The sequence below is a fragment of the Pelophylax lessonae genome (genome assembly GCF_965119305.1).
Source record: "Pelophylax lessonae genome assembly, chromosome: 1".
NCBI lineage: Eukaryota > Metazoa > Chordata > Amphibia > Anura > Ranidae > Pelophylax > Pelophylax lessonae.
This window is the reverse complement of record NC_138768.1, coordinates 275,329,634-275,353,080: the sequence shown is the minus strand read 5'-3', so window position 1 is coordinate 275,353,080 and position 23,447 is coordinate 275,329,634. Positions and strand designations below refer to the sequence as shown.

The following is a 23,447-nucleotide window of genomic DNA, read 5'->3' as shown; positions in this document are numbered from 1 at the left end:
TTATATATTTTCATGTGACAACACTGAAGATATGACACTTTGCTACAATGTAAAGTAGTGAGTGTACAGCTTGTATAACAGTGTAAATTTGCTGTCCCCTCAAAATAACTCAACACACAGCCATTAATGTCTAAACCGCTGGCAGCATAAGTGAGTACACCCCTAAGCCCTAAGTTATGTAGCACCCTCCTAGGTAGGTGCTAATGAGAGAGTATAGTTTTGGCTCTGTCTGCCTATCAGAGGAGCAGCTTACTTACTTACTATACTTATTGGGATTTTTTTTTTACCAAAAATATGTAGCAGAACACATATTGGCCTAAATTGATGAATACATTTGTTTTTTTACATTGTTTTTATTGGATATGTTTTATTTCATAAATTAAAAAATATTGTTTTTTTTTTCTAAATTGTCTGTCTTTTTTTGTTTATAGCGCAAAAAAATAAATAAAAAAATGCAGAGGTGATCAAAAATTATGGGGGAAAAAGGACATACATTTTATTTGGGTACATGAAGGGGGGGAAGACCCTTCCAGGGCTGAAGTGGTTAAATAATATATCTTACATCATTTTTTTAATTGAAAAAAATGTCTCTCTATTCCAGGGCAGAGTGCATACAGAGAGGAGTATCGCCATCACAAGCACAAGGACTGGGCTCTAACTTAGTGACAGAAGTGAGAGTTTATAATTGGTTTGCTAACAGGCGCAAGGAAGAGGCATTCCGGCACAAATTAGCAATGGACACATACAATGGTCAGCAGAGCTCCACAACTGCCCTAACGGTACATGATTTGCCTCCAGCCAAGGCAACAGGTAATTGCAGCCTTTTCCTATCTATATGTTCAGCGGCAATGTGTCTTCCCTGGTTTAAGTAGAAGTTACTGAAAAAGAGCAGCCATGTCACCAAACTGCAGTGAGTTTTATTTAAAATCTATCACTACAAGATTTGTTCACCCTTTTCTTAATAATGTCTTTTTTGGGATTGCAACACTTTTGCTGTGGTAGATCGCTACACCTCCTTATCCGGTATGCGTTACAATGCCTTTTTTCAAAACCAGGCACTTTCACCCCCTTCCTGCCCAGGCCAATTTTCAGCTTTCAGCGCTGTCACACTTTGAATGACAATTGCGCGGTCATGCAACGCTGTACCCAAATTAATGTTTTATCATTTTTTTCACACAAATTTCTTTTGGTGCCATTTATTCATCACTGTGTTTTTCATTTTTAACTAAAAAAACAAAAAAAGACCATGAATTCTGGAAAAAAAATGTTTTTCTCAGTTTCTGTCAGAAAGTTTTGTAAATAAGTACTTTTTCTCCTTCACTGATGTGCGCTGATGAGGCAGGACTGATAGGCACTGATGAGGCGCATTGATGGATACTGATTAGGTGGCACTGATGAGGAGGCACTAATATGCTGCATGAGCACTGATTGGTGTCACTCATGGGCACTGATTGGTGTCACTGATGAGCACTGATTGGTGTGGCTGATGGGCACTGATGGGTATCACTTGCTGGGCACTGTTCAGGCTGCACTGTAATAAGGGCACTGATGATCAGTGCCCTGATTACCTGTACAGTCGCCCCTGTGAGGAGATACCGCTGATCGGTTCTCTCCTCTGTCAGTGTGAGGCGAGCTGATAAACGGCATCTTCTGCATTTACATGTGACCGGCTGTGATTGGACACTGCCGATCACATACGTAAACAGCCATGTAATGGGCTCTTTACCGAGCTCAGGATTGCGCCTTGTCCAAGGGACATAATGCGCCCCCGCAGGCGTGTGAAAGTGGTGACACTGGGGCGACGTCAAATGAATTCTTCTCAGAACAAGAGGAGATCCCGCCCGCTGTCATTTCCTTATACAGCCAGTGGGAGGTGGTTAAGGAAACCTGTACCATGAGAAATACACCAATCAGCCATAACTTTATGACCACCCACCTAAACTTAAGTAGGTCCCCCTTTTTCTGCCAAAACAGCCCTAACCCATCAAGGCATGGATTTCATAAGACCTCTTAAGGTATGCTGTGTTATCTGGCACAAAGTCATTGGTAGCAGATCTTGCAAGATGGGGCCTCCATGGATCGGAATTGTTTTTCATTTGTTCATTTGGAGATATGGAAAGTTTGGAGGCCAAGTCAATACTTCAAACTCATTGTTGTGTTCCTTAAACCACTCTTGAACCATTTTTGCAGTGTGGCAGGGAACATTATCCTGCTGAAAGTGGCCATTGCCATCACTGAATGCTGTTTCTATAATGAGGTGTACCAGGTCAGCAACAATATTTAGGTAGACGGTACCTGTCAAAGTAACATCCACATAAATGGCAGGACCAAGGTTTCCCAGCAGAACATTGCCCAAAGCATCACACTGCCTCTGTTGGCTTGCCTTCTTCCCATAGTGCATCCTGGTGCCATTTCTTCCTCAGGCAAGTGGCGCACACACACCTGGCCATCCACATGATGATAAAAGAAAACATTATTATTATTATACAGGATTTATATAGCGCCAACAGTTTGCGCAGCGCTTTACAATGTGAGGGAAGACAATACAGTTACAATACAGTTCAAAACAGGAGGAACTAGAGGGCCCTGCTCGTTAGAGCTTACAATCTAGAAGGGAGGGTCAAGTGAAACAAAAGGCAATAACCGTGGGGGATGGGTTGATGGAGAAAATGGAGGTACATTTGTTAGGGGTTGGTAGGATAGGCTTCTTTGAAAAGGAGGGTTTTCAGAGATCGCCTAAAAGCTAATAGAGTAGGAGATAATCGGACAGATAAATGTAGGGAGTTCCATAGGATTGGAGAGGCTCTGGAAAAGTCCTGGAGGTGAGCATCGGAGGAGGTGACGAGGGGGCTAGAGAGCAGGAGGTTTTGAGAGGAACGAAGAGAGCGATTAGGTTGGTATTTTGAGACTAGGCTAGTGATGTAGCTGGGGGCTAAGCTGTGGAGGGCTTTGTAAGATGTTGTTAGTATTTTGAATTTAATTCGTTGGGTGAGCGGAAGCCAGTGGAGGGCTTGACAGAGGGGAGCAGCGGACACTGAGCGATTGGTGAGGTGGATGAGTCTGGCGGCAGCATTCATGATTGATTGAAGGGGGGATAGCCCGTTTACAAGTATGCCAACGAGAAGGGAGTTGCAGTAGTCGAGGCACGAGATTACCAGAGAGTGAACTAGGAGTTTTGTTGTGTCTTTGGTGATTCGACTCTACATGATTCGACTCTACATTCTAGAGTTAATAGCATTTTCAGAAAAAGGTCAAGTAAGTAAAATCAGTATACCTTTGACTTAAGAAGTCCATGGAGGTCTCCGGATGATACCTTCCCTTTTCTTCCCTTCCTTATCCTTTCCCTACCCTCTCTTTCCAATTTTTTTTTTTTCTTTTTTGTTATGATGATATAGAAGTTTAGTGTGATATGGAACATATCTTAGATATAGCTATTTGATTTGTAATTTGAACAATGACATTTGTTAATATGTTGTAATATGTTATGCCAATACGGCAAAAGTACCTATTATTTGAATAATGATATGTACTCACACACTATACCATGTTATGCTAATATGGCCATGTTTTGTATTTAATGTTTTGTTTGGAATCTTTTGTATTTTTCAAATTTTTTTTTTTTTTTTTTTATTTTTCTTCTATTTCCTTGTTTTTCTTGCTGGAAAATCCTTTTTTCTTTTCAATAAAAAAATTATTAAAAAAAAAAAAATCAGGATACCTAATATGCATACCTGCATACATGTTTCAGGTCAGAAATGGAAAGTATTGAAGTAACTAAATACCAGGCGCCTAGCATTTTCAGAAGTTGTTCTTCAATGTCAACCTGCAGATAGCTCTCAGTACAGGTTTCTTTCAATACCACTATGATCTTTATCATTGGATTTTCAACTACTATGAAAGAAAGCAATGCACATATTTTTTTCTGTTTTTATGTTATAGTGCTACTAATTAGTGGTTCCCAAAATTTTTATTTGAATATTCTTTTGTTTTCTAATAACATCCAATGATTGTAAAGGAAATGCACACTGCAGCTGACACAAATGGGGAAAGTGGCATACATATCATCAGTGAATTTCTTGGTATTCATGGTAACACGTTATCTTTCAATAGGCATGCGGTACACCCAAGACTCCTCCAGTGAGCGAGGGACCTCCATGGTGAGCAACCAAAATGGCCTGTCTCCAACCCACATGGAACACAGTCACGGTCTCATGGGCAGTGAAAGCAAATTAATTCCAGTATCAGGGGGCTCTCTTCCACCCGTCAGCACGCTTACTGCTCTGCACAGCCTGGACCATGGACAGCACACAATTGGACAGACACAGAATCTCATCATGGCTTCACTCCCCAGTGTCATGACCATTGGCACAGATGCAACACTTGGACAATTCAGCAATTCTGGACCATCAACATTAGTGATAGGTAAAAATATAACCAATGCCTTGTGGAAACCCTCATTATGACCCAGTATGATAAAGGACGCAACTCATTTTAAACATGAGGAAGAAAAAGCAGGTTACAAAAGTACCTGTATTGTTGAGTTATTTGGAAGTGATTATGACTTTGCTGATTTTCATTTTTAGCACATTTATGCATTGCAATAACTGGTAAAATGCATGTTTGACTTTGTACTGCTATAATACATAGCAAAGTAGGGTGCATTGCTTTCCTTTCATTTAGAATGGCACCCACCTGTCCTGACTTCCCAGCAGTGTGGCAGATAACCTTTAACAGATGGACAGATTGGGGGACAATGCTACTTATCCACCTATGTGGACAACCATTAAGGTGATCTGTTGGTGGGAAACTGTGTCCTACTAAAGCAGCCTATAGATTATGCAATTTTACATATACTCAGTGAAGTGACTATTCTGTGGTGATACACAGACGTGAACAAATCCTCCTACATATGTTGTACCTGTTTAACTGCAGCCTTCTCTTCTATATGTCTGTTCAAAGTGCAGAATTTATAAAGCTTGTCTGGGTCGTCAGAAAAAAGGGGATGGAGAACTGAAACCAAACACTGCAGAGCTCAATGAGGAGAGCTCTGAGTGCTGATTGGACGAAGGGACACACTCCCTTTACACAGCACACATGAACAGAGCCAAGGCTTTCAATCAGCTGGAGCTCCCTTCCCGTCACCATTTTTCTCTTGGTGTCAGGAAAACTTGTCAGAAGTGACTCCTGCTGATAGCAGAGGAACGAAGCAGCAGACAGAAATGACACTTTCATATTCAAAATTTCACTTATTTCATGTCTGAGGTTTACAACCACTTTAACTGTTCCCCTTTCTAGAGACATCAGATAGCAGGATCTCTTGTGGCAGAGTCACCTGTCTGACATCTGCCGTTGGCATATTCAGAATATGATTATTGAATAATATTTAATGTGGTCTAACTTCACATCCACTTTGTGTTCCAGGTCTTACATCCCAGTCTCAAAGTGTTCCTGTGATCAACAGTGTAGGCAGCAGTCTGACAACATTGCAGCCTGTCCAGTTCTCCCAGCAAATCCATACTTCACACCAGCAGCCATTAGTACAACAAGTTCAAGGTCACATGGCACAAAACCCCTTCATGGCCACAATGGCTCAGCTCCAGTCTCCACATGGTAAGAGTCTAGCCCTGTGAAAATAAAAATGTTAGCCTAAATCAGACATGTCTTAACTGTTATATTTTCTCTGCAGCTCTGTACAGCCACAAATCAGATGTTGCCCAGTATGCATCTGCTAGTTTCTTCCCTCAGACCATGGTCATCACAGACACATCAAACTTGGGAACATTCACTAGTCTAACACCCTCCAAACAGGTAATTCCATGTCAGTCACATGCAGAATTAATATTTACACATTTGAAAAAATGTATGGATGTGCATAATTTACAAAGGCACACTGGCCATAGGGTAAAGGGAGAATCTCATCTCAGGTAGAGCCCCGTTGGTGCACTATAGGATGGCATGCTTTACCCACCTGTTCCAGATCCTTCAGGACTGTATTGGTACATATACCATGAATCCTGGCCCTGTTGCAGCCCCACATACTGTATGAGCTACATTGTAAAGTGGAGTGATACTGTCCCAAAGTATAATTTAGGCAGTAGGAAAAGTCAAAGTGACTCAGCAGCCAGGGACACAAATTTTTACCGTGGCTTAGTGGTAAGCCCTGGGATCCTGAATTCAGCTCCCAACCAGGACTCTGGGCAAAATTCACAAAGCAATATGTTACGGAAACCGAGTATGCTTTAACATATCGTACAAGGTTCATAAAAAAAAAAAACTGTGTAATTCGAGAATTTAAAAACTCGCATGCATTATCTTTCTGAAAATACCCCATGAAACCATGCGGTAAGGTATCGCAAGCATCTCGTGTGAACGTCACATCCGGCGCTCAAGGTACTCTATCAGTTGGATATAGAGTTTCATTATAAGTTGCTTAGACAACCTGAACTTCTGCAGGGTATAAGCTGTGGAGAATTGATCCAACAGTGTGCGCTCCTTAAAGGTTCTTTCCTTCAAAAGGACCGCTTGACATCTTCTCCTCCTCCTCTTCTGTATTGCCTTAAATTCCAGGAGACTGGATTCAAAGGGCATATCTCGTCTGACAGCCTCCAGAAACAACTAATCACACTCCACACACCTCCAGCTGGCACTTTCTCGCCTATTTTTTAAACCAATCACTGGGAGGTCTGACATTGCCATAGTACCTGCATAGTTATCGCAAGCTTTGACCAGTACTTAAAGCGGAGTTCCGGGCTCAAAAACAACTTTGGCCCATCCGCTTGCTGTAAATCCCCTAAAAAACAAATGGATACTCCCGATTTTTTTTCTCGTTTTTGAAGAAAGTATACTTACCTTCCTTCTACTTCCTCCCTCTTCGGCTGCGGCCCGCGCTGTCACTTCCTTGCTAACTCAAAATGGACAAATGTGCAAACACATGTGCAAAAAAATGAATGGTAATATGATAAATAAAATAAAAAAATTGATAAAATGTTTTTTTACATTTTTTACAAAAATTTGTTACATCAGTTATTCATGGGAATAAAAAATATGGTATAAAGATGAATCAATTTAATATTAAAGAAATATTAAAATATAAGAATAATAATGACAATGGACTCCAATTGTATTAAATGGCTCTGGGCCCTGTATACTGGCAAGTGAGATACCACTTAAGGATGAATATTAAATCACTGTGTTCAGCTTTATTTTTTTATTAAGTGCCCCAGGGGTTAATGTATTGAGCGTAAAGATCTAATAAGTTTATTTTTGGCAGAGCTTTTTGAAACGCTCAGCTTTGGGACCACTATTGGGGATGCTTTCGATAATCAAAACTTATATCACTTTTGTGGATTTTTAGTGCTCTTCTTTAAAGTTTGGGAACACTGTAATCAGTGCTACTTTGCTCAATAGCACAACAATGTTTCCCAAATCTGGCTCTTAGGGTTGTATTTGTTCATTCGATATATAGCAATCTGCATGGATAAGTCAAACCATATGTGACAAGTTCCTTAATTGAGGAAGCTATAAATGGGAAAGACTTCCATTTCCTGAAAATACGTTTTGACCATATGTGATGAAGCTGCATGTGTGACATTTGTGTTTTCGACATTAAAAGATACCTACTATGTTTCCAAATAGGTTGTCTTGACATGGACAAATTGTTGGTTTTTTAGTGATTTTAGTGACTTTTGATATTGTGAACCCGACGATAGGCAAATTTAATTTTTTTTTGGGCAGAGTTGGGCCTAAGACTGGGTCCTGTAAAAGGATTCCCCAATGTCTTTCAAAGATTTTTTTTCATGCTTTTGTAACTGGCATGAAATAGTGTGATGAACCTGGATGGTGTTGGGATCACAATTTTCTTCTTTGGCTTTACTTTTATTTGGGGGGACTCGATAGGTGAGTAACCTTTTTCTGTGAATTTCTTCTTCAGTACCTTACTTAACAGCTGCTGAGGTGAACATATGAATTACCTGCAGTCACTTTGAAATGGTTCTTGGAAACAGTTTTCTGCCTTAATGAGCCCAACTCTAAATTTAAAAAAAAGTAATATGGTACCACACACATGTAAATGGTAGCCCAAAGGTGGTGCTGTTGCATAATTCAACAAATCCAATGATTGAGGAGGAGAGGGGGTCCATCCCAAATGATGACCCTGTCGTCTATATACCTCCCAAAATAGACAATCTTGTGGGCATATGGGTTGTGATTATAAAGGTTGGTTGGCCTCCCACAGCCCCATTGTTGAATTGGCATAACTGGGCACAAAACTTGCCGTGTCTTTCACTTGGGGATAGTTATCACCCTCAAAGCAGTAGTTGTGTTCTAAACAAAAAAGTGTGCTTTCAAGGATGAATTGGGCCCGTTTATAATGAAGTTCAGATTGAGTGGAAAGGTAATGTTCTACCGCACAAAGGGCTGTCTGATGTGGTGCTGGAGGTATAAATAAGCTAAAGCAGGATACACACTATCCAACTTTTGTGGTTAGATTTCCTTCAGATTTACCTTTTCTATGTAGTGCAAGGGCCTGCCAGATTGCATACAAATTGAAAGTGTTTAGGTTTGACCTCATATTATATGGTTTTGGGAAGTCTAAAGGAAAAAGTCTTCAGAAAATCTTATAGTGTGTATGGCCCTTAACATCCAGGGACAGCCAGCAATAATTTGGTCTCCATTGATAGAGCTGGGAGGATCTCCATCAGATGGGTAAAGATCCTGATGTATAATAGTAGTTCATTGACTAATGGCTGGAGAAAATGGTCAATATATTGAGATAGTTTGTTGGTAATACTCCCCATTGAAGTTAGAATTGGTCTTCCTGGGGGTTTAACAGGGTCCTAGTGTATTTTTGGGAAGGTAATAAAGGGGACCTAAAAGAATTCTTTCAAAATAAATGCTGTTTCTTTCTTAACAACACCCTCCCCTTGGGCTTCCCCTATAAGCACTTTGAATGCACTGATGAAATCTTCTAACAGATCTTTGGTTGGTTTTACATAGGTTTCAGGAACGGATAGTAGCCAGTAAGCCTCTAGCAGACAATTGGATCTGTTTAGGAGGACTATTCCTCCACCCTTATCAGCTGGCTTGATGATGATGTCATACTTGTCACTAAGGGTTTTCAGGGCCTGCTTATCTCTTACAATGAGATTCTGATTTTTGGACCAAAGTTCGTAATTTCCTAACTTGCACGTCAAGTTATTCTGCATAGACTATGTTATAAAATGTGTCAAGAAAGGCTCCTATTCGTAGGATAGATAACAGATTTAGGTTTAAAAGAAGTATGCTGGATGGTAAAGTGTGGCGGGTGAGGATTTCCACATCATACTGTTGATCCAAAGTTGTCTCCACAAAAATGTTCTCCATTGGTGATATCAGACTGTGTATGTGTAGTTTATGCAAAGTACTACAGTTTTTCTCCCACACTCCACAGCCATTTACCTTACATACTGTAAATTTACCCTAGCCCTGGTTCTCAATGAGCTTATAATCTAAGGGCCCTATATCACATGCATACATAAAGGCACACACATACTAGAGACTGGAACTGATTAATCTACTAGCATGTCTTTGGAGTTTGCGAGAAAACGAGAGTACCCAAAGAACACTCTGCAAACTCAGTGTAGACAGTTTCCTAGTTGGGATTCAAACTAAAGGGATCCCAGTGCTGCAAGACAGGTGTGCCACTCTGCTGCCCTACTCTTTCAATGCCATGAAACATAGGGCCCATGGTAGTGAAGAGCTTAAACCTGACCCAGTATTCAGCACAATGTAACCATGCTTATTTTTTTATTACTGAATGCTAAGTGTCCCCCTTTCTCAGGTTCTAATGTTGGGAGGTGTGCAGAGATGAAGGAGGGGTGTGGGGTGGGTGTTTGTGTGTTCTTTAATTAAAAAGCTGCAGCAACATATCGGTCAGCTTTATACAAGTTTATTTTATGTGGTTGTTTTCCCCAGGCAGTAGAAGAACTAGATTCACTGCTGATAACACATGGAATATATGAATAAAGAGACAGGAACCATGTGCAATCTAAAAGCTTGTCCTGTCATTGTCAGAACGTCAAACTAATAATAAAAAAAAATAGCACTAAGTTATATCTTGTGTTGGGAGAGGAAACCAGCGCCTACATTGTTGAATGTATTCTGTCATCAGGTCCACTCCTTGCACAGTAGTGCACAGGAAGACTCTCAGGGCTCCCAGCTCCAGAGCCAAGACTCCAATATCCTGCACCTCTCTTCAAGCCACCGCCTCTCCTCCAGTCCAGCAGGTAAGAATCGTGTTGCAGTTAGAATCTCCAATGAAATACTCAATAAAATAAATATATTCTGTATGTGACATAATGAAAGATATTTTGTTTACTTATACAATGCTAACACAAACCTCAATTATTTACAAAGATAAAGAGTGCTTCCTATTAGTTCTCCATCCATAATAGTACACGCTAATGTCAATAGCACATATTACATAGTAGTTAAAGAGGAGTTCCAGTCACCTGTAGTAAAAATAAAAGTCAGCAGCTACAAAAAGTGTAGCTGCTTACTTTTAAGGCTCGATTCACACCTATGCATGTTGCTTTTGACCATTTCTGTAGTGCTTTTTGCGTTTTTATCGAGATTTTTGGTTTTTATGGGGTTTTTTTTTTTTTTTTGGGAAAATTTGTTGTTGGCAGATTTAAAAACGCGAAATGTGGCAAAATTGCGATAAAAACGCAATATTGGCGTTTTGGGTGCAGATCCATTAAAGTCTATTACATGCAAAACGCTGCATTTTGCAGGAGAAAAAGTCCCAGATCCAAAAATGCAGAGGCACAAAAATGCATTGATGTGAATGTGTTCCATAGGAACCCATGTTAAAAAAGAAATTAAATGCATTTCTACAAAAAGCATGAAAAAATACATCAGTGTGAATCGAGCCTAAAAAACAGTCACTCACCTGTCCCAGGATCCAGCGGTAAACTCACCCCAGGCGGTCTATCTCTCTGTCTTCGGTCCACGGCGCCGGCCTCTTCACTATAGGCGACCGGCTGTGACAGTTTATTGCTTCACAGCTGGGTGCCCACTACGCATGCGAGAGTCATGCTGCGCATCATGAGTGGTGGATGCTGTCCTCTGGGACCTGTCAGTGTCCCAGAAGACTGCAGAGGGAGGGAGGAAGTAGAACTTCTGTTGCCGAGCACCATGGCACTAAGGATGGTAGTGGGAAGCGGGTACCTGTTAAAATCGGGTACCCGCTCCCCCCTCCTCAAAAGTGACAATTCTTTAAGAGGATCAGGGAACAAGTCCTTAAAGTGGAGCTTCACCTTTTGGGTGGAGCTCCACTTTAAGATTGAGTAAAGACAATAGAGCATCCAGTTCAACCCGTGTAGGTGTGTGTGTCAGTGAGGATAATCATTCCCATATCCCTGTATATTGTGTTCTTTGAGAATCACGTCCACGGGTCTTTTAAAAATATCAACACTCCTTGCTGATACCACCAATTGTGGAAGAGAGTTCCACATTCTTACCACCCTGTTCTAGGATCGAACTGAAAACTGATTCACTTGGTAAAGGACACAAGAGTGCACTCACTAATCTATGGCAACAAGAAGGAAAAACACATTCCGCTCAGATAAAGCTCCGATAAGAATTAATCCAAAGGTTTAAAGGCTTTAAAGCAACAAACAAATGTTTTAATAGGAGGTTAACACTTTATTGATAGAATGGTATTGGTAGCCTAGGGTTACACAGACCGTTAAATCTCTATGCCGATGACAGGTTTAACTACTTGTTGACAATTATCCCATGGAGGGACATTAGGTATAGCATTAAGTATATCATTCAGGCAATAAGTGGCTGCCAAAAAAAAAGTTCAAAGTAGAACTATGACCTCCCATTAAAGCTGAACTCCAGGTTTACATCCATGTTAAATACAGTGCCTTCAAAAAGTATTAATACCCATTGAAATTGTCCACATTTTATCATGTTACAACCAAAAACATAAATGTATTTCATTGGGATTTTATGTATTAGACCAACACAAAGTGACACATAATTGTTTAGTGGAAGGATATGATTTTCAAAATTTTGTATTCAGCCCCCTTTACTCTAACTAAAATCTAGTGGAACCAATTGCCTTCAGAAGTCACCTAATTAGTAAATAGAGTCCGCCTGTGTGTAATGTTTTCCAGGCATGTCCCTTCGACAGAAGCCGGAAGTTCAGCCGGCTTCTGTACATACTAGGGATCGACCGATATCGTTTTTTCGTGCCGATACCGATATTTTGGTCATCGTGTATCAGCTGATATTTTTTTTACTGACTTAAGTCCTAATTTTTTTACTTGACAGATACTCTATTGGGAGGTATCTGGGTGTCTAAAAGACCCCAAACCCTTCCTCTGCCCTTAAAAGCATTCAAAACGCCAAGTTTGGCTGTTTTGAATTATGTCATTTTTGTTAATCTGGTGCCAGTACCCGGAAGTGATGTCATGACATCGCTTCCGGGTTTTTGCATGGAGACCCGATCAGAGCCGAATGCGGCTTTGATCGAGATTTCGGCGGGCGAGCAGGCTGGTTGCCCGGGTCTCCCGGTGGGATGGGAGATCAGGGCGAGCCGCGGGAGGGGGGGGGGGGGGAGCTCCATGTAATGACAGCCGAGCAGCTTCTCAGCCGCATCAGTTGTCATTATAAGGCTCCATGTACACGGGACGTTGTTAAAAGTCCCTTTGAATGCTGGAATTTTTAGGACGTTTGAAACGTCCGTTTGGTCGCGTTTGTACCCGCGTTTACGTTTAGAAGCGTTCCTAGAGGTCAAAAAAATTATTCCCCTTTAAAATGGAAAAACGCGAACGCTAAACGCGGGTCATCGCGTTCAGACACGTTCAGACGCGTTTGTGCGTTTGAAACGCCGGGAAACACACGTTCGAACGCAAATAATTGCGTTCTAAAAAAAGTCCCTGAACGCAACTGCCTGCAAATGACTGTAAACGACCCTGTGTACATGGACAGATAAGATAAAATGTAGATGGGTTCAGGGGCTTCTGAAAAAAACGCCCAACTGCTCCTAAACGGCCATTTCCAGCGTCCCGTGTACATGGAGCCTAAGACAGCCGACCGTCGGCTCTGGACGCCTGTACCAGGATGATGCCTCTAGCTGCAGGCATCACTCCGGTACAAGCACTTTCCAAAATATTGGTAATATCAGCCACCTTGATTCGATTCCGATATATCGTGAGAAAGGGCATATCGGCCCTCGATATATCGGCTTTGCCGATAATCGGTCGATCCCTAGTACATAGGGGCCGAATGTCAGTTGGTTTCTGTTGAACAGGCTGATATCTAGCCCGTGTGTACAGGGTTTAAATGCCAAGTTAACCTTTTCGGGGAGAATTTAACTTTTCATAATGAATAGAATCCTTTTGTAATATCATGTCTGGCCCAGCAATCCCAATGTTCTTATCTCTCACTTACCTCATCCCCAAAGGATTTGAAATTTCATGTTTCTGTTTTACAAAATTATTTTTGCTTGCATCACTTCCTGTAGGTCATCTTCCATCATTCTGTGTTTTTTCATCACAGAAAAGGGTTTGATAGGGTGTGTATTACCAGTCTGGACCACACCTCTTACTTAATTATTATACCACCACCTACTTCTTCCCTAAGTGCCGGTTCACACTATTGTGATGCGGGAACACTGCAAATATACTGCGTGTTCCTGCATCGCATCCGCAGCACAGGCAGTTCACACTGCCATATGCGATACGCTAGGGGTGTCAATTCAAAGTTAACGACAACCCCAGATCAGATCGCATATCACAGAATGATCTGACAGTTCACACAGGAATCGGATCGCACTGGTGTGAACCACCATGCGATCCGATTCTGATGCGGACCAAAAAAAGGGTCCTGTGCAAACTGTATACCTGAAATCGCACCACACAGACATTGCATGTGATTTTAGGAGTAGTGCGCTCCGAATCATGTGCGATGTCTGTGATCGCATTAGTGTGAACCGGCACTTAAGGTGACCATACAAATTACAATCTGATTTCAATCTATCATCAGCTATGTAGTGCAAGGGCCTGCCTGATTTGATACAAATTGATAGGATGGATCGTTCAGGTAGGTCATCCTGTTCCATAGTTCTAGTAAATCTAAAGGAGATTGTACAATCAGATTGCATAGTGTATGGCCATCTTTTTACAAATACATGTGGAGTGAATGGAGACACTCTGGTGTCGGGCCCCATTCACATCCTTACATAGCTGGAACGGATGTTCCCACACACCTTTTTTTCAGGGGGGGGGGCATTTTGGAGCACCCAAAAGAAGCTCCAGAACTTTTTATTTTTTAAGACTGGAGTGTGGTGCGTTTTTTTACCGTCCTTTTTCGTTCGTTTGCAGTGTTTCTGAAACGCACAGCAAAGCTCCCATTTTCCTGGCAGTTTGCCATGCGTTTGGAAACACACAGATGTGAATGGGAGCCTCATTGTTCTTGTGTAAATAAACAAATTCATTTTTAGGCCCCATTCACATCTAGAGTAGTGGGAGCGCATGTTTTTTGTCTTGTTTTTCCCGTGACACGCATAGGGGAGCCCCTTGATTTCAATGGGCTGTCGTATACATGGCAAAGTAGCTCATAGGACATTTTGGAGTGGTACGAGATGCACATTTTTCACTGTGCAGTTTTCTGCATTTTTCACCATTTTTTCATGTGGCAAAATGTGTTTTTGCTGTGCTGTTAACAATTAATGACACGAAAAGCTAGTTAAATTTAGGTGTATAAAGGTGGCCATACACTATACAATCTGACTTTACATTCTCCTTTAGATTTACCAAAACTATGCAATAGGACAATACACCATCTATCTAATCACTCTGTATCCCAGGGCTCAAAATTTCAAGCCATGAGCTACTAGCCAGGCCTTAAGAGTTACTCGCCACTTGTTGCCCCACCCAAACCCCACCCTGCTCCGCCCCTAAACACGCCCTCTACATTGCAGAGCGCCCACAGCATGTCCCCTTAAATTGCAGAGCGCCCCCAGCATGTCCCCTTACATTGCAGAGTGCCCACAGCATGTCCCCTTACATTGCAGAGCGCCCACAGCATGTCCCCTTACATTGCAGAGCGCCCACAGCATGTCCCCTTAAATTGCAGAGCGCCCACAGCATGTCCCCTTAAATTGCAGAGCGCCCACAGCATGTCCCCTTAAATTGCAGAGCTCTCACAGCATGTCCCCTTACATTGCAGAGTGCCCACAGCATGTCCCCTTACATTGCAGAGCGCCCACAGCATGTCCCCTTACATTGCAGAGTGCCCACAGCATGTCCCCTTACATTTCAGAGCGCCCACAGCATGTCCCCTTTCATTGCAGAGTGATCATCACAGCATGTCCCCTTTCATTGCAGAGCGCCCACAGCATGTCCCCTTTCATTGCAGAGCGCCCACAGCATGTCCCCTTACATTGCAGAGCGCCCACAGCATGTCCCCTTAAATTGCAGAGCGCCCACAAATTGCAGAGCGCCCACAGCATGTCCCCTTAAATTGCAGAGCGCTCACAGCATGTCCCCTTAAATTGCAGAGCTCTCACAGCATGTCTCCTTACATTGCAGAGCGCCCACAGCATGTCCCCTTACATTGCAGAGCGCCCACAGCATGTCCCCTTTCATTGCAGAGTGATCATCACAGCATGTCCCCTTTCATTGCAGAGCGCCCACAGCATGTCCCCTTTCATTGCAGAGCGCCCACAGCATGTCCCCTTTCATTGCAGAGCGCCCACAGCATGTCCCCTTACATTGCAGAGCGCCCACAGCATGTCCCCTTAAATTGCAGAGCGCCCACAAATTGCAGAGCGCCCACAGCATGTCCCCTTAAATTGCAGAGCGCTCACAGCATGTCCCCTTAAATTGCAGAGCTCTCACAGCATGTCCCCTTACATTGCAGAGCGCCCACAGCATGTCCCCTTACATTGCAGAGCGCCCACAGCATGTCCCCTTTCATTGCAGAGCGCCCACAGCATGTCCCCTTTCATTGCAGAGCGCCCACAGCATGACCCCTTTCATTGCAGAGCTCCCACAGCATGACCCCTTTCATTGCAGAGCTCCCACAGCATGACCCCTTTCATTGCAGAGCTCCCACAGCATGACCCCTTTCATTGCAGAGCTCCCACAGCATGACCCCTTTCATTGCAGAGCGCCCACAGCATGTCCCCTTTCATTGCAGAGCGCCCACAGCATGTCCCCTTTCATTGTACAGTGCCCACAGCATGTCCCCTTTCATTGTACAAAGCCCACAGCATGTCCCCTTTCATTGTACAGTGCCCACAGCATGTCCCCTTTCATTGCAGAGCTCCCACAGCATGACCCCTTTCATTGCAGAGCGCCCACAGCATGTCCCCTTTCATTGCAGAGCGCCCACAGCATGTCCCCTTTCATTGTACAGTGCCCACAGCATGTCCCCTTTCATTGTACAAAGCCCACAGCATGTCCCCTTTCATTGTACAGTGCCCACAGCATGTCCCCTTACATTGCAGAGCGCCCACAGCATGTCCCCTTTCATTGTACAGTGCCCACAGCATGTCCCCTTAAATTGCAGAGCGCCCACAGCATGTCCCCTTTCATTGTACAGTGCCCACAGCATGTCCCCTTTCATTGTACAGTGCCCACAGCATGTCTCCTTAATTGCAGAGCGCCCACAGCATGTCTCCTTAATTGCAGAGCGATCACAGCGTGCACTTACCTGCAGCAGGCGGCTTCTCATCAATCCTGTGCGTCCTCCGTGTCTCCCGAGTCCTCCTCCTCCTCCTCGGCCAGTTACAATCGTTCGCCTTTTGGCCAATCAGGAAACACCTGCCTCCTGATTGGCCAGTAGGAGGATCAGGAGGAGGATCCCTGTGACAATAGCGAATACTCATTCGCTATTGTCACACAATGGGTGGGCTCAGGACGCAGTGCTCTGCTCCTAGAGCCCATCCTTTTCTAAAAAAGAAAGTAAAAGTAATCGCCGGCCGCTGTTAATGGCGGCGGCGGCGGCATGCACAGCTCGCCACCCTCAAAATTCCACTCGCAAAATGCTAGTAGGCGAGTGGAATTTTTGAGGGCTGCTGTATCCAATAAGGCAGGCCCTTGCACTAAATCAGGGGTGTCCAACCCACGAGCCGTATGCGGCCCCAGAGTTTAGCATGCGGACATAGCAGCTGTGGCAATCTACATTGACAAGCCAGACAAATGCACGCCTGGAGGGATGCCAGGGATGCTGTGCAAACATAGTTGATAAGTCATTGCAAGATGTGTGCTAATAAAGTCAGTGCAGGGTGTGTGTGCTAATGAGGTCAGCTGGTAAACTCCTTCCTTGTCTTACTGGTTTCTCCTTCCCAAATGTACATACCAGGAAGCGATGAAGCTTTCTAAGAAATACATCAGGGGCTAAGGTGAGGCCTTGTTCTAAAAATCAAAGAAAGCATTTATTTTTCTGCAGCAGAGGTACAATAATAGTATATTGGTACATAGGAGAGCTGAAATTTAGAAAGCAAAAAAAAAATTAAACTAAAATACCCAATTTAACTGCAAAAATTGTGAAAAGTATTTCTAACTACTGAAATGAAAGAAACTAACATGTTGATTTTGTGACCTTCTTTCCTGCACAGTATCCTCAGCCGGGTTGGTACACTACCAGAATTCCAGCACCCCTGACAGCCACAGCCACCTCCTATCCCCATCATCACACACCACCATAGACAATTATATGTCCACACAGATGGCATCTTCCTCACAATGAAAATACTTCAGCTCTGGCACAGATTTACACTTGCAAACAGCATTCCTGGACTCCATATGATGTGGTCAGAGCTGAACAGCTTTATTCAAAGATAGAGTGGACATTATGAAGATTATCACCCTCAGCTGAAGAGACTTGCATCGGTCAAGCCAGGAATGAACCATGTTGTGAAATGAGCACATTGCCTGAAATGTATGCAATGGCAAAACACCTCAGTAATAGATGTTACTTTTCTCCTATTGCATTTTTTATTTCATATAAAACACTTTTTGTATATGTCAGTCACAGGGTAAGATATGGAACTCCAATAACCATAACCAATGGATTCATGCTGCTGACTTGTGTCCTGGTCTGATTCTAACTTCTTACCCTGCTTGTTTGTCCTTTTACAAATTTCTGTATTCATATTCCTGACTTAAGTCCTAATTGTCTGAGTTAATTTCATTAACAAACTGTTTGTTCTTTCTTTTCCTTTTTTTCTTCATTTTAAATCCATTGGTTTCATGCTCCTGCCTTAAGTCCTTTGGGTTTGATTGACTTTCAGTGTCCAGCTTGTTGTCTTTTCTAGATTCACCATCTTCCCTTGAACCTTCATGGTCAATATCAGCCCCTTCCTTCAGCCCCTTGTTCTTTTTCTTCTTCTTTTTGTGTTTCTTTGTAAGTTGATCAATACTGGGTGTGTCTGAACTCTGAACCATAACTGGATGTAGAGCACTGTGTTTTAGAATGTCTAACCCTGACACAGCTGCTTCACGGCACCGACGCTCATTTTCCTCTTCGCTGTCCTCACTGCCAAACACAGAATGAGAAAAAGTGTGAAGCCCTTCAACTCTATAAAAATTCAGATGGTGAAATATACATAGAAAACATCATACTTCTAAGCAAGAGTTGAGAGTATTTAAAGCAGAATGAAAGCTGATGACTCCATCTTAAGTTAACAGTGGTCTTTTTTGTACATTTACTGTCACAAATTAGATACCATGACACAAAGGTGCATATGACCAATTAAAACTAGCCTGGACGCAGGTGCTAGCTAGGAAATGCCAATCAAACTGAGTCGGTTCACACCAGGTCGCCCAGACTTTGAAGTCGCCCGTGCAGCACGACTTCATCGCGGCTTGCAAACGACTTCTCATAATAGAAGTCAATGCAAGTCGCTCCGACTTCGCCCCCAAGTAGTGCAGGAACCTTTTTCTAAGTCGGAGCGACTTGAGTCGCTCTGATTAGAATGGTTCCATTGCACAGAATGGAGCGCTACTTGTCAGGCGACCAAGTCGCCTGACAAGTCGGAGTAGTATGAACCGACTCTTCAAGTCAGAGCTTGCAGTGTGCAGTACATGGGCTACTGCCAGTTAAGAGGGCAACATAATGCATATTGGTAGGGGGACTATTAGGAAAACCGAACAGGTGTAGCACTTGTCTGATTAAGCATTGCATACCAAGTTAATGTTCATTTCTGTTGTGTGTCTAAAACTGTTCCACACTACTGCCTAAATTCACTAATGTACAGAACATGCTAGACTTTTGCCAGGCTCTTCCTTCAGTGAGTCTCCTATTTTTCAGAGGTAACTAGAAGCTCACTGAAATTTTTAAGAATATTGGGGGAAAAAGAAATTAAACATTCTCTCATTACAGAATGTTGTTCAGCATACAAATATACCCCACATAACTGAGAAAATAATCTTCTGTAAATATATTGCTATTTATATAGTGTTACATTGTATGCTGCACTTTATACTTCTACAGTATAACAACCGAACAATAAACATAATTAAATTTTTGTTTAGGGATTCTGTACTGCTACTAACAGCATGAAGACTATACATAGGTGTTTTTCCTTTTCCTTGATTCATTGTATTGTATTATGTAAAGCAATGTTATGAAACTTACATGTAAGCTGTCACATACTGATGATTCCGTATTTGTGTAAATGTTTAAAAAAAAAAGTAAGGATGGTAAGATGATAAACTTCTTACGCACCTTTACGGTCAGCAGTATGCCAAGGCACCACTATGGCCATTTACTAAAGGTGAAGTTGCCTTTAAAGCAATCCTGTGCTTTGGCCTTGCAGAGAAGGGAAACATAACAGGTAATCTGATAAAACTTATAACTGCCCCAAACATGTTTTACCCCAAAGTGACACTGTTGCAGCCAACGCCCCCCCCCCCCCCCCCCCAAAAAAAAAGTCAAAGTGTTTAAGCCATCAATTGATTCTTCAGCATTCATTCAAAAGTGCTGGATGCATGCATCCCTTGCAACATGATACAATTTCATCCTCTGAGCACACAGGGCACAGCACTGACATGGGCATCCATGACAGGAACTCAGGAATTCAACACTCTGGGGTGATTTACTAAAACTGCATTGTGCAAAATCTGGTGCAGCTCTGCATAGAAACCAATCAGCTTCCAGGTTTTCATGTCAAAGCTTACTTCAACAAGTTGTAGTTAGAAGCTGACTGTCTACCATGCACAACTGCACCAGAATGTGCACTCTCCAGTTTTAGTAAATCAACCCCTCCTTGTACAGGCGGTCCCCGGGTTACAAACAAGATAGGGTCTGTAGGTTTGTTCTTAAGTTGAATTTGTTTGTAAGTCGGAACAGGTACATTTTTTTAAGTGTAGCTGCAGCCAAAAAAATAATTTTTACGTTTTTTGGATCGCATAGGGAAGGGTTGACACCCCTGTAACGTTTTCTTTGCTGTCTGTGCCCCTGTTTAGAAGATTTCACTTCACTTTTACTGTCCCTGCGACAATTGGATTTTGAAAATTTTGGGTTGTTGTGGAAACAAGGATTGGTGATGAGGCTTCAGCAGACACTTTTTTCCCATGATAACTCTTACAGGAGTGAATTTCCCTTCCTAGGGGTAGATTTCCTCTCACTTCCTGTTGTCTCTCTCCGTTTGTAAGTAGGAGTCATTTTTAAGTCGGATGTCTGTAACCCGGGGACTGTACTGGTCCACAAAGTGTTGAGCCTGTAGTGGAAAAACTGAACACGAGACATTATTTTGATGTATGCTATAAACAAAAGTAGCCATCACGTACCATTTGATCTAATGGATTCTCCTACATTATCACACCATGTATCCACATATCCATTGATCAACAAAGGGCACTACAGGAACTGCTACTGATCAAAAAAGTTTCACTATGTTTAATATTTTGCCAGTAATACTCCTTTAAATGTAAAACACTCAGAAACAATGTTCAAAACAAGGGGGCTTAAACTTTGATATATTATTGATAGTTTAGCTGCATTTAGAGTTGGAGTGGACCCCTTTCTCTACTACTGATGAGTGTGTCTTAAAACAGATATGAAGAATGAACTTGGGTCTCTGGAAAACCCAAGCAAACATTCTCAAGAAAAATAACAGCTGCATTTTGTGTGGTAAAGTAAACAGCAGGTCAGCCCTGAAATTTTAAGGTTTATGTTTTACCTATACTCCACCATAAAAAAAAAAAAATTATATATATATAGTATATATATATATATATATATATATATATCTCACTAGATATTTAACTTGCTCCACTCTAGACTAAACAAAACAATGATACTAATAGGACTATAGAAACAAGATAGTACTTTGATTTCTGGGTCCTTACTTAATGTGAAAGCATTTTATAACAAAAATCTGTGGGGGGTAAGAGTTGCCATTGTTGACTTAATTTTGAAGGGTACAGTCTCAAGAGCTGTGCTTCCTGTCCGCATAATCAATTGAAACACTGACCTCGATTAGGCATCCAGGAAGTGTAGGAAATTAAGCTTTTCTGATGTCATTGGCTACATGCTTATTCTACAAGCCCATACACACGATAAGAAAATTGGAAGTAAAATGTAGTTCGACTAATGATCTGCCGATTTTTAGATAGTTAGTATAATGCTTTCGACAGCTGATTACGAATTTTCATACGACAAAAACAATGTTCAGGCTCTAAAATTTTTATTGTACATGACAAAAGGTCAGAGTTTAATTTATTTAGCACTGTTTTCGTCCGAAAAAAATCATATGAGCAAGACTACCAATGCTCGGAAACGAAAGTGTACATACAAAACAATTCAGCACATGACATCACTTCTGAAGTTGAATTCTGTTGTACGAGAATTTTCGTATAAAGGAACCTCTTCACTTTCGATATGAAACTAGCATGCAACAAAAAACAGACAGATATTCATCCCATAAACTGTGATCGTGTGTACGAGACTTAAGTCAGTGACATGCTAGATACTCAAGCCAGGATCAGGGCAAAAGACCTTGAGATTGCTTCAGCTTATGGTATGGCCTCAGAGGCCTATTGGGGTGCACAGGTGTGGTCTACACCAGAGAGGGTTTCTGCCAAGGAGAAGCAAACCGTGCAGGGGTAAATAAGCTCCAAAGCTGAATTGGGGGGTGTTAATGTAGATGAGATTTAAAAAAGTGGGCTATAGATTAAGGACTTTAATTCTAAATGTACATTTGTCATGTAAAGCATAAATGCACTTTGATGGAAAATATAGACAAAGCTCATCCTCACAACCATTGTGTCTGTAGCCAAACACTAGAAAAAAAAAAAAAAAACATTTCGGTAACACCTTCTAGATGAAAAAGGTATTTTCTATTATCTGGGCTGCCCAAGACTAGCATGGTGTTTATCATCTCCTATAGGCATGTAGCTAAGAGCAAGAGTAGGCCACAGGAAATAATGTCGGCTTGGCACATAGGAATTTATAAACTGCCTATTATTCCTCAGTCTTTGTCCCTAGCTCAGCACATGTACAGGACTGTTATGGAATCCGAGTCCTGGAGATAAAAACATTGTGCAATGGAAATGTCCTTTTACTAGGATCGAGGTACCTAGCTGTAATTAGGTTTTGGCCACAGAGGCCAGAAGTGAATCTCATTTTTTTAGGATAGTGAAATAATCCATTAAAGCAGACCGACACCAAATGGGAATCTCAAGATATGTTAATAGTCATGCTTGGATGGGAAATAAAAATAAATGAAGTTGAATCTCTCTGCAGACCTTTTAGAAAAACAAGCTTCTTTTTTGTCCCTCTCTGATTACTTTACACTTACGGCACATCTCATAAAATTAGAATATCATCAAAAAGATAATTTAATTCAATAATTTAATTCAAAAAGTGAAACCCACATTTCGCTTTCATTCATTGATGGACACAGCTCTCCATTATTCAGAACCATAGGGTTTATATTGCCCCCTACAGGAGTAGGACACTAGGCAGAAAAAAGACTTGGCTAGGTGGTATACATCCCCCTCTCTGCTATAAGCCTTCAGTTTTCTTCTGCCTAGTCAGGAGGAAGGACCTACATGGCTTTGTTTCTCCTGTGAGATCTACAATCCACTGCCGGGCTGGGCGACGGGATGGATATCTGGATCCAGTGGTCCCCCCAGTCTGTCCAGCGAGCACGCGCAGACCAGAGCTCCGGGTTGGGTAGCCATGACATAGCCCCACTAGATGGGGGCTGGCCTGAAAGTTAACATCCCGTTCTGTCTGGAGTGGTGCCCGCCTGGTTCCTGGATGTGGTTTGGGGTGGATGCGAACCCCTCCCTGGGACAGTCTGACCTGCAAATTCCCCACCCCCAGACCCCTCTTTTGTTTGGAGGTCCCTGTGGGCTATCTTGGTGTCCCCCCCCCCTCGGGGTAGCGCAGTGGGGTAGCAATTGGTAGGGGATGGTGTGCTGAACTGTACCAGTGGAGGT

The 23,447-nt window shown here is 42.3% G+C and overlaps 2 protein-coding genes across 3 annotated transcripts in view; one reads left to right on the top strand and one right to left on the bottom strand.

Moving 5' to 3' along the window:
• The window catches only part of HNF1A (HNF1 homeobox A), a 66,676-nt gene extending 48,649 nt beyond the window's left edge, over window positions 1-18,027 (top strand). Inside the window, exons 4-9 of the mRNA XM_082254782.1 lie at window positions 602-810; window positions 4,111-4,422; window positions 5,422-5,610; window positions 5,687-5,808; window positions 10,148-10,262; window positions 17,615-18,027. Of these exons, the coding sequence (XP_082110908.1) occupies window positions 602-810; window positions 4,111-4,422; window positions 5,422-5,610; window positions 5,687-5,808; window positions 10,148-10,262; window positions 17,615-17,745 (1,078 nt within the window). The 3' untranslated portion in view covers window positions 17,746-18,027. The remainder of the gene's footprint in view (window positions 1-601; window positions 811-4,110; window positions 4,423-5,421; window positions 5,611-5,686; window positions 5,809-10,147; window positions 10,263-17,614) is intronic.
• Window positions 18,028-18,058: 31 nt separating this feature from the next.
• LOC309553557 (protein CUSTOS) overlaps window positions 18,059-23,447 on the bottom strand; it is a 33,236-nt gene continuing 27,847 nt past the window's right edge. Inside the window, exons 6-7 of one of the 2 annotated variants that reach the window (XM_082254823.1) lie at window positions 22,260-22,283; window positions 18,059-18,534 (exon numbers count right to left, since the gene is read on the bottom strand). In XM_082254823.1, the coding sequence (XP_082110949.1) occupies window positions 18,168-18,534; window positions 22,260-22,283 (391 nt within the window). In that variant the 3' untranslated portion in view covers window positions 18,059-18,167. The remainder of the gene's footprint in view (window positions 18,535-22,259; window positions 22,284-23,447) is intronic. The other variant, XM_082254824.1, reaches the window with a different exon arrangement.